This window comes from Orbicella faveolata, unplaced genomic scaffold (genome assembly GCF_042242905.1).
Source record: "Orbicella faveolata isolate gen_17 unplaced genomic scaffold, um_ofav_v1 contig_13, whole genome shotgun sequence".
Classification (NCBI taxonomy): domain Eukaryota; kingdom Metazoa; phylum Cnidaria; class Anthozoa; order Scleractinia; family Merulinidae; genus Orbicella; species Orbicella faveolata.
Window position 1 is genome coordinate 31,753,091 of NW_028301540.1, and position 11,976 is coordinate 31,765,066.

General features: G+C 36.6%; 1 protein-coding gene and 1 long non-coding RNA gene across 2 annotated transcripts; both read right to left on the reverse strand.

Moving 5' to 3' along the window:
• Positions 1-1,311: 1,311 nt before the first annotated feature.
• LOC110047995 (uncharacterized) lies at positions 1,312-7,230 on the reverse strand. The gene has a single exon (XM_020753756.2). The coding sequence runs from the start codon at positions 7,026-7,028 to the stop codon at positions 2,979-2,981; it is 4,050 nt and encodes a 1,349-aa protein (XP_020609415.2). The 5' UTR covers positions 7,029-7,230; the 3' UTR covers positions 1,312-2,978.
• LOC149115974 (uncharacterized) lies at positions 1,312-11,007 on the reverse strand. The gene is made up of 2 exons (XR_016206177.1): positions 10,626-11,007; positions 1,312-2,497 (listed from the first exon to the last, which is right to left on the reverse strand). It is a non-coding gene; the product is annotated as an uncharacterized LOC149115974 (long non-coding RNA).
• Between the last annotated feature and the right edge of the window lie 969 nt (positions 11,008-11,976).

The following is an 11,976-nucleotide window of genomic DNA, read 5'->3' on the forward strand; positions in this document are numbered from 1 at the left end:
TTCTTTTTCTGTTGCCACCTTTGTTGTTAACAATAAAACAATTCAAAATTAACACACAACGATATTGATGGCTGAGAAGCATTTCAACGAAAAGTATTGAAGATAAACAGCGCTACTTGGCAGATATGAATGAGTCTCCTCAAAGACTGATTAAATTAATTTGCGCTTTCAGTAGGTGCCACGGCGTCTGCAGCAATATTTGAGCATTTTCATGGTTTCTTTTGTTACAAATTTACAATTGCGGAGAATTAAAGCCACTAACTTGGGAACGTTTTGGTCTCTCTTACAGACACAATTAAGGCAAGAAATAAACAAGCCGCTAAGGAGAAGCAGTACATTTGAACCCTGACAAGCACACTATTGGAGATTGAAAACAGCAGATGATATTTGTTGCACCGACCTGTGTGTAATTCTTAAAGCTACGCAGCCACAGTAACGTTTCACTTTTGCAATAAAAAGGGACAATTGGCGCTATCTGAAAAATAACTGCTGTCCTTGGTCACATGACATGATATATAAAATACCGCGTGGAAAGATATTGTATAACACTGACGATGCTAGAACGCATGCGTCTTACATGTTGAGCTCTACCATAAGGAAAACCACTCAACATTTGTGTGTGATTCCGTATGCAATGTATCCTTCACCTAATATAGAGGCCACGAACGCTAACTAATCTACGCATGCGTTTAGGGCAAATTAGTTTTGTTCTAAGGAGAATGGTACCACAAGGACAGCAAGGGGTTACCTGAAACAAATATATAGCTTTGTGATGTTCAAAGCTAAGTGATTGCGATGGAATGTGTTTTACGTAGAGTACACATGTACCTTTCCCACCCTACCCCCATTACTTCCTTGCCTCTAGACTAATTAATTAATTGAAATTAATTAATTAAAGAAACATTAAAGTTTACACCTTAGCGCCATAGTGCCATAGCGTCTTAGTTCCTTAGCGGCAGGCAGCTCCCATAACCATCCCAATAGTGCACTCTGCACTAACTAGTGAGACAATCTCAGATAGTGCAGAGTGTAATGCAGGACTGTCATTAAGCTTTGAGGCATCCTTTGTCTGTATCTAGTGACTCTTAACTTGTTGGTTTGAGTGAATTGTGTCAACAGCAGGCAAGTTCACCCATAACATTAAGAGCCCAACAAGCATACGACACCGGTTTTTATGGGTTATGGCCGTTAATGTCAGCTCTGTAATGTACAGCAGTTGTAATCCAGTCATCTACATAGGTGACGAGTAGTGATCCCAAAGATATCTTGGGCTTTGCCCCTTGACAAAGATGGGCGTATACGGTAGAAACCTTGATTTTAGTCATTCATGTAATGTCATCATTGTGAGTGTGTGCACTTATCAGAGAAAAATAACTCGACATCACTTTTTTCAACACAAACTTGTATTTCTTAATCTTAATCTTTTGATGGATAAACAGCAAGAACAACAACTGTCATGGACAATTGCCTTGCTTTCACGCATCTCAGCATCCCAGTGTTCCTAGCAGGTCCCATTATTGGCAATTTCTGCCGATTGCAATACTACAAATGCTATGCCTTGTTGTTTACAAATGACACATAAACCATTATGTACAGCAACAGTTCTTGGACTGTACAGCCCACAACAAATAATTACCTCAAATAAATCAGCATGGCTGATTAGCTCAGGCAGAACCAAGTTCAACACCTTGGCCGAGCTCGTAAATAGTCAACTGGTTTGCCTTCTTCCAGTTGGGGTTTTTAACCTTGTTGTTTGATTTGATTCATTTGTTCCTGACATTGAATTTATTCTTTATGAACAGACCGACGGTAAATAAAGGATATTTATTTATTTTAGCTACATATATGACAGTAACTTGGTCATCTTGAATTGTGTACGAGATGCACAGCTTTAGCAGTGTATGTATACTTTTGCATTGCTTTTCAGTAACCTCTTTGGTGTCTTTTTACTGCGTTAAGAAGACCACCCAAGTGACTTTCCATACTCGTAGATGGGCTATATATTCAGAGTACCATTTGTGGTCGTTCTTGCTTTGAGAGAAAGCAGATGATGATGGCAAGTTGTTTCTGATTTGCATAGATCTTTTTCCAGATGACTTACACAGCGTATTAAAGTGACATCCATAATTTTCCTCGAATTCTTTAGTAATAGAAATGTAGACCATATAGAGTGACATCCATAATTGTTTCTCACTTCTCTTTAGCAACAGAAATGTAGACCATGCAGAGTGATTTCCGGAAGGTGTCTTTAACAGCATATTTAGAGTAACATCCATTGTTGGTTGAGCTTGTGCATACCATAGCATGTTGTATGGAGCACGCATGTATAGAACACGCAATCATGTACAAACTTAAATGCACATTACTGTTCTTTGTAGTGTCTTGAATGAGATGACACAATGAAGAGTTGTAGGTAGTTTCAGTGGTTTCAGTGTCTTGGTAATGTATTACCATTCAGAATCATGAACATTTAGGCATATTGTACTCAAACAGCAGTCTGCAAAATAATGTGTAACAAAAACAATCAGTAAGCAGTTAACATTGGTAAAATATACTTTGCTGCTCTAATACTAACTTAAATCAAGTTCAAATAAATTCCCAACCCCTCAAAATACATACGACTAACTTACATTTCAACTCTGATGGCCTGCATCTTGACTACAGGTAGTGAGGAGTCACTACCTCTCCACGGCACACAATGACCTCACTCTTAGAAGTTAGGTCATGTTTCCACCGAGAAACAACACATTTTATTTGGTTCATCGTATATTTTTCTCCTCTACAATTTTTACTTAATCTTTTGTATATCTGTAAACTACATGGGTATACATGTGGTTAATGCTATTAAAAATCAAACCCAAATATGAAAATAAGAAACTTGTGCTCAAGCAAAGTCAACAGAACAAAAAGATTTAGCCAACAATAAAATCATTCCTACATATCCTGACAAAATAACTAGCAATAGAAAACAATGTGCTCTAGCTGCTTACATTTAGACAAACAAAAATGGGCTTATGATCACTATAATATGACTCCAATGTACCAGAACTTTGAACTTGTTGTGGAATATTAGTGTATATGTGGTCTATCTGAGTTTTATAATCTGTTGTGTACTGTTTTATCAGCTGAGTGTAACCCTTTTGCTTGATCATATATCCCACAAGAGCTTTCTGCTCAGAGGTAGGTTCCATAAAATTGACATTAAAGTCTCCTAAAATTATGACTGGAGTCTGTGGTTCTCGAAGAATAGTCCGATGTAAGTGTTCTAACGCTTCAATTAATTTAGGAAATACAACTTTTGATTTAGATCGATATATCCCAACAACATGTATCTTGTTACAACCAGGTAAATTGATAATAACAACAGTCATTTCTGTATTGTTGTAGTTTAATCTAAAGGGGTCACAGGTGCACTCTACTTCATTTCTGATATACACAGCTGATCCATACGGTGTTCTAGTATTGTTCTGTGGATCATAGTCATTTCTGTAGAGGCGAAAATTAGCCATGTCATATGCCTCATCACTGTCCCTTGAACATAAAGCTGTCTCAACGAATACATTCACATGTGCTGCTTGTACACTATAATCACACGCTACATCTTCAATATGGAGATGTAAAGATCTCACATTTAGGAACAAAATTTTGAAGTTGCTTTTGTTACTTGGTGCTTCATAAAGAAAGGAAATGCATGGTTTTAAAGATGCCTCTGATCTTAATCTAGACATTTCAGCTGCAACTTTCTTGCTCACAGTTATCTTTTTCTCATTTAAGTTTAAGATATGCAAACTTGAAAGATTCCGAAGTCTGCTTAGACCAACATAATGCATATGTTCTCTCGTTGAAGCTGGTAAATCAACAACTGCTTCATTAAGCGTGTCACCTTGACAACGATGTATTGTTTTGGCCGCAGCTGGTCGTAAAGGAAATTGTCTACGAAGAACTTGAACTTGATTTCTTTTGTACAATCTAAATTGCCTTGTGATTTCTAAGATTGGTGTCCAGGTGCTTTGTATTTGTACATTATACAAATGAGAATATTCTCTTCGCCAGTGATGACCGATCTTAGGATCCTGAAACATTACCCATATAATACTTGGTCTAGTAGAGTCCGGTACTCTGTAATCAATTTTTTCAACTGTACATTCTGCTCCATTAGTCATACCATCAAGGACAGACACATTTGTTGTTAGGTCATACTTTGCTGTAACATGGACAGAACAAACAGAAAATAATCCCATGGTTTTGGTTGGATCATTTGGGATTTTTTGTTTCAATCTTTCCTTTAGTTCATCGGACAGATCTCCAATTACAATGTCAACTGCGGAAATATTAACTTTTTGGTTTTTGGAGTTATTAAATATTTTAACATTGTGACTGTCTACTGCTTGGTTAGTACTAAACAAGTGAGTGATGTTCATGGGATAATTACTTTCTCCTGGCTTTACTTTTAAAATCCTTCCTTTTAGGACCTCTATATCTTGCTCTGTGTGTTTTCCTTCTCTAAGGCGATTTAAAAGCTCTGCAAATTCTTTGTCATCTTTCTGTCTCATAATTTCTGACAATTCATACATCTTAAAATGTTCTTGCCAAATATTTGTGGCTAATGAACTGTAGGCACTTCCTGAATTCTCAAAAATCCACTTGTCAAAAACTGGCTTTAACTGAAACAGGTCACCAACAGTGATCAAATTAACTCCTCCAAATGGTTTTGGTGTACCCATGATCTGCTGTAAGCGTAAATTCAAGAACGTGAACATGCCACTGCCTACCATACTAATCTCATCTATGAAAATAACCTGAAGTTTTCTCAGCTGTGCTCTAATAGTGTTAAGTCTGTCTCTGTCAAGTGTACAATACTCAAAACCTCGATTAGCAGGTATTTTAAAAGCAGAGTGAAGAGTGTTACCACTGATATTAAATGCTGCTTTTCCTGTTGGTGCCACTTTAAGTACTTTAACGTCATCAGGGTTTTCACCTGGAACACTATTTAAGTACCTGATCAAAGCTTCATATAAAGCATTAGTAACTGTAGTTTTGCCAACACCAGCCCCACCACTTAAAAAAAGTCTAAGTGCTTCATCATTAGTTTTGATGGATTTCAACACATGATAGAAGAATTCCATTTGCTTTACATTAAGTGAACGAACAAGTTTCCGAAAATCATCATCAGTCATGCGTTTTACTACAAGATCTTCATCGTCATTTGCTCTTGGAAAGATGCCGATGTCATCCATTAAATCATATTGATAGTGTTTTTTATCTGTGCTTGGATCAAAGCATCCAAATAATGGACTTGGTTTTGCTCCTATCTCTTGGTCTTGTTCGTCTCTATGTTGAGTATTTGGGGCCACATCTACAAATTCTTTCAGTTCATCATTTTCAATATTTTCTATTGCATCATCAAGCACTTCTGCATTACAATCATATTGCCGTCTGTTCTGAACTATTGTGTTCTTAAGTTGTTCATATCTCTCTTGGTAACTTTCGCAGTTTTGGATAAGATCTTTGTTTTCATTCCTCCAAGGAGTGTACAGCATTAACTGTTCTCTGCTATAGTTCTCAGGGTCCTTGTTTTTGTTAAATCTTACTGAACGAATAATTTTAGATTTTTGTCTTTTAACTAGTTTCAATCCACCTTTTAGTTCATATTCTTCACATATTTCTGTCTTATCATTGGTGAGATCATCATCAACATTATCATCAAAATCATTCTCAGGTAAGTAATCATCAGAAGTAGACGTTTTAACTTGACCCACATGTTCTACCTGACTTTTATTTTGCTTGACACAGTTATACCACGCTACAAAATCAGCCAGACACAATTCTTCTAATTGCTTTGGTCGTCTTTGGTATCTTTTGATAAAGTTGTCTGATTCAATATCTTCAGAGCTATCAGGTAGTTCTTGAAGCTTATCCATTGATTTTAGTAGGAATGTTCTTTCCTCAGGGTTGGATGTGTTAATAAACTGGAATTCACGAGATGACCTTCTTAAAGGCATTTGCAAAACCAAATACACTGCTTCTTGTGCACTGATCTCAACAGCATTGAGAAATTTGTTTCCAATGTGTCTGACTTTGTTTATAATGTCTTTATTACCGGAGCTTGCTTCTTCAGATGCTTTTCTTAGTAATTTGCTCATTCCTCTTTGTCCTTTAGTAATGTATGACAAAATGTAAACAGCACAAGCATAAGGATCCAAGATAAACTGTATATCCATGTTAGCTTGCCAAGCTTTCAATAAATCAGAGTTGTAACTATTGATTCTTATTTCAGATGGAGATCTTTTTAGCAGAAGTGTGTCACGCTTCAGTGAATATCTCACGGCCGTGATATATTGTTGCTCTGTGAAACCCAGTTTCTGGAGAAATTCTCCAAAATTCATTTCATTGTCGTATTTTAAATTGTCTAATAAGTCGTTTATTTTTTCACAATTTTTCTTCACTAAACCCTCGTCATTTTCATTTAAAGTGTTTTCACTAAGAGGTTCTAAAATCATTGTTCTTGGCATTGGTGGTAATGGAAAATTGAATCTGCAAATCTTATGACCCTGTTTTTTGCACGTTTTTGAGTGTTGGTGTTTCTGTAAATTAACCAAATCACCCAGTTTTTCTGAATCTGCCTTACATGCAACATACCTATCAACGAATTTAGCAATATCATCATTTGAATTTTTTCCATATTGAGGAGCCTCTTTCACCCAGAATAAAGAATGTATGTGTGGAGAACCACGTTGTTGGAATTCAACCCTATAGAAAAAATCAATTACTTCACCAATAGGCTTCAGTGCACTTTTCAAAATGTCACGAAGAAACAACTGCACCATGTGTTCAAAGTTTCTAGCACAAGTGACAGGATCACTTTTAATTAAGTCTGATTTTTTTTGCCAAGTCATAAATTGGATTTCGTTGTCAGTATAATTTTTCTCATCAACAAGCCGCCCTAATATCTGAAGCAAATGTGTCCATCTGGTCTCTGCTGCTGAAAATGAACAGAACCACGTAGGCTTACCGAGTTGACGAATCATTGCAAATAAGTCCTTTTTGCATCTCTCAAAGTACGGAGGGGACCCCCTTAGATTTCTAAATACTCTGAAGCCTTCATCGAGGTGTATCAACTTTTCCCAAGATCCAGCTGATTTCAAATCACCGGCTGTATACTTTTTACCTTTTCTTTTGCACTTGCGAAGAGAAAGTGATGCACTGCCTTGAATCTGTTTGATTTGTAATTTCTTCAGTTTCTAAAAAATGTTAGGGACGCTCTGTGCTACTCTTCTATCTTGACTTCGCAATTCCCACTTACAAATTGTACTATAATGCACTGGTACTATTCTTTCACTATTATCAGCTCTTCGTTTTCCACAAAATATTGTGGGAAATGACAAAAATTCTGAATCTTTATCAATAAATATCCCTAAAGGTCTGTTGCCTTCAGCTGGTGCAAAGCTCATTATGTTCTCCCCATGTTCAGTCATGTCTGGTTCTTGCAGCAAAGTGTCCATAATTCCTGAAGGGCGTTCTGTTTCTTCACACCAGTTTTCATCACTGTCACTTTCAGTGTCGTCATTGGAATTGCCTGTCTCTGCAAACATATTCTGTTCACCCTGGTTCTTTCCTTTTTCATAAATATCTTCAGCTGTATTTGAGCTTTTCACATTTTGCCCTTCAATAAATTGTGACATCTCCCCACCATTTCCATTCAGTGTATTCAACCATCTATCAGCAACTTGTACACCTTCATTCTGAAATAATTTGCTTGTCTGAACTAAATATTTTGCAGCTTCTAATACTTTGCTAGGTCTGATGCTCTGAAACTGATAGTAGTGTTTGTAACTAAGACGTCTTTTTAGCTTTATTGGAATGGTCTGTGATTCATTAACTGGTCTTGGTAGAACATTTACAGTCGAATTAACATCAGCAGGTACATTGATAACATTCCCATGAATACTCAACTGACCACCAGTAGGTAATTCCCTAATCTGCATAAATGGTATACGTGGTGATATGAGCCTTTCTTCAAGAACAGTCAGATTTAGTATTTCTGGTTTATCGGGAAATATCATTTTGTTGGCTTTTGCACAACTTGGTAATTTACCATCTTTAAGGTTAGAATGACATGTTGAACAAATCCACTCGGTGTTATTTATACTCTTAATTCCAGTCAGGCATAATTTAAGAATATTTTGAGGGCATATTTTATAAAGATTTGGATTACATTTTGTCACAGATGATCTGTACCATAACTGATCACAGGAAGTGCAGATATATTCTGGGCCACATTTGATATTCCTATGAAATGTTTCAATCAGTTCGGACATTGTCAAAATGTGAACAGATTCTCTGCTGTGGCAAGTCTGCTCTTTAGTTTCCTGAAAATCATTTCTTTTTCTTTTTGTACATGTAGCCTCTTGTTGGAAATGATTTATGCCACTAGAATCTTTTGACCTTTTTCTATTCTGTCCAGGGTCGTGGCTCTTGTTTACAATATTAATTCCATTCTGTGTACTATCCATCATATTTTGGAACCGAGCTTTGTTTCTCTTGTTGTTTAGTTGAACTTTGTCTGGATTTGTTTGTTTATACTTTTTAAAATCTCGTCTTTGGCATTCTTTCACTTTCTCTAGATTGTTTGCTCGTCTTTTTGTTTTTGCTTGTTTCTGTATATGTTTGACTTTCTCTGGATTTGCTTCTTTATATTTTAGAAAATCTCCTCTTTGGCATTCTTTCACTTTTTCTAGGTTACATTCTCGTCTTTTTGTTTTTGTTTGTTTGTCCATTTGTTTGACTTTCTCTGGATTTGCTTCTTTATATTTTAGAAAATCCTGTCTTTGGCATTCTTTTACTTTCTCGTGATTACATTCTCGTCTCTTTGTTTTTGTTTGTTTGTCCATTTGTTTGACTTTCTCTGGATTTGCTTCTTTATATTTTAGAAAATCCTGTCTTTGGCATTCTTTTACTTTCTCATGATTATATTCTCGTCTCTTTGTTTTTGTTTGTTTGTCCATTTGTTTGACTTTCTCTGGATTTGCTTCTTTATATTTTAGAAAATCCTGTCTTTGGCATTCTTTTACTTTCTCTTGATTATATTCTCGTCTCTTTGTTTTTGTTTGTTTGTCCATTTGTTTGACTTTCTCTGGATTTGCTTCTTTATATTTTAGAAAATCCTGTCTTTGGCATTCTTTTACTTTCTCTTGATTATATTCTCGTCTCTTTGTTTTTGTTTGTTTGTCCATTTGTTTGACTTTCTCTGGATTTGCTTCTTTATATTTTAGAAAACCCTGTCTTTGGCATTGTTTTACTTTCTCTAGATTACATTCTCGTCTTCTTATTTTTTTTTGTTTGTCCAATTGTTTGACGTTCTCTGGATTTGCTTTTTTATAATTTAGAAAATCTTGTCTTTGGCATTCTTTTACTTTCTCCAGATTACATTCCCGTCTTTTCGCTTTTGTTTGTTTGTCCATCTGCTTGACTTTAACAGGATTTGCTATTTTATAGGTTTTTGAAGCTTGCCTTTGACATTCCCGTGATTTTTCAAGATTTTCTTTTCGTTTCTGTTGTTTCTTCTTATTCTCGCTAACTCTGAATTGCCTATTAGCCCTTTTCTCTTTCATATATTGCCTCATGAACGCTCTTCGCTTTTCCAGAGGGTCACTGGTAACAGAAGTGTCTAGAGATTTTTGGTTCACTGGACTGACAATCTGTGTGATGCATGCTTGATTTCTATCATTTAGTAATGTAGTTTCCTCCTGTGTTTCACTCTGATGTCTTTGTAGTATATTTAATTCTTCATTCTCTACTGGAGTAGTTGAAACATAATGAATTTCATCTAAATGACCTATATAAATCGTTCTGGGTCTTCCCTGCATGTTGACGGGATTTATCACATTACTCTCTGCAAAGTTCTCAGCGCTCTCTGTGATATAAATTGTACAGTTTAATGCATTAGCAACTGCTTGTATAATGAGATTGTCACACCAAGTTCCCTGTCTAGACATGTTATTTAAATATTCCAACCATGAGTATTCAATGTTGCTTTCAATAAACGATTCAGGGTGATATCTCAAATGCTCAATCCCAACTGCGCGTACCTGTAAGTGATAAGCTGCAGTGCCATATAACTGATGTGAAACTGCTCTAAAAAAACAGTCTCCTGCACCACCAACATCTAATGGTCTTAATCCCATCTGAGCTAATCTGAATGCTAAAACTAACATGGACGGACTTTCACACGTTTGGTTGACTTCTGATGACATTCTATTACTTTGAACTGTTTCTGACGACTCCATAAAAAAGACAGGTCCAGGATTCGTTTCAACATCGTTGGCCAATCTAATCAGCAGCGGAAAGTAAAAGCGATACAGCCACATTTGGGTCAACCAAAGCCCAGCGTAATAATTCATTTGCCATAAACGTACTTGTCTCTGTAATACAGGTAGGTATATCGCCTCCAGATAGAACATAAACAACAAAGTCGACCAAAACTGCCCCTTCACACAATGTGAAAATTCTTTGGCTTTTAAGAAAATATTGTGCAAACCCACGGAGGCTCGATATTGCATCAGCGAAATCATCATTTAAACTATAAACTTGCAATTGATAAGCTAATGAGTTCAGTTTTATCTTACCTTTAAATGTTTCTCACTCAAGTCAGCTCTTCCTTCAGTTCGTCAAATTGATCAGTCTTTACAACAAGATAACTTTTCAATAACTCAGTTCAACTACAAATGCTTTATGCAAGAGCTGTGTGCTCAGATACTACAGTTAGCAAGCTGGCCCGGCCGAAACAAGCGCTCACGTCCTCGAGGCTTCGATTTAGTGTTGGACCCTTGCTAACGGTGTGGTGCGTTGTGTGTGCGGTTTGTTTTGCTAGTTAGTGAGCGCAGATTCCAATAGACAGCGTTCACCATAAACGTGAACGCTACAACACTCTTTACAGCTTCGTTTTATACAGACTAATAAGTCGCGTAAGGTCCTTGCACTTCCAAAATGGAGGATCGCAAAGAAGTAGTAAACAACTTAATCACGTGTCAAGCGATATTAGATTGTGACGTCATCTAAGCGCTGATCGAAAGTGGCGTCATCCGGTGTGCGAAAGGAACCGAATCAGATCCTGCTGTGGAAAAATTTACGCTTAACATGTTATTTAGTTATAATTTTTTCTTCGGTGATATATACTGCTCACAAACGCGACTTTGAAGCGCTCACGCTTCGGTTGGTGAAATGTTTAATAACCGTGGGATCAGCTCAATTTCATTGGCTGCTCGACTTAATTTGATTACTTTGTTGACTTTGAAAGCAATTTTCGGCAAAGGGAAAAATTGAGCTTGAACCGAAAAACAATAATGACAGGCCATTAGAATCACTTGCGAGTCACGTTTGGTTACATTCAGCGTACAGCTATCATCAGGCAAGGAAAAAGTATGCGTGACAATCAAAGTAGGGGTCATGAACTTGTTTTGATCTGGTTAACTGGCATGTTTCCAACGACCTTCAAAAAAGAGAAGAAATCATATTACATTTGTTTTCGATTTCCATATCTACTTGAGTAATGACGCGTTTGATCGAGAAATACAAAGTAACTGAGAAATAATTGCGATATTAAAACTTGGAGAGAACTAAACACGGCTACACGGCTAAAGTTTCACGTCACTGATGCAAAATTGGATTATCCAGTGATTCGAAATAGTCAAGGAGCCCAGTTTGTTAAATTAATTTGTTCGCTTTAAATTTATTTATTTATTATTTCATACAAGTTATTGCATACAGGTGGATTGCAAAATTTTGTGAAATAATCGGAGGCATGTCCATTGCTGACATATCAAGACGCCACAAGGTAAATGTTGGCGAAATTACCACTACCGTGGCGGTATGGGTGAATTACTCACGGCATTGTTTCTCAATTCTCAGAATGAAGCGTGCAAAGCTGAACGAATATTTGCTGAAGAGCATTGATAGCATTGCCAGTTTAATTCATGT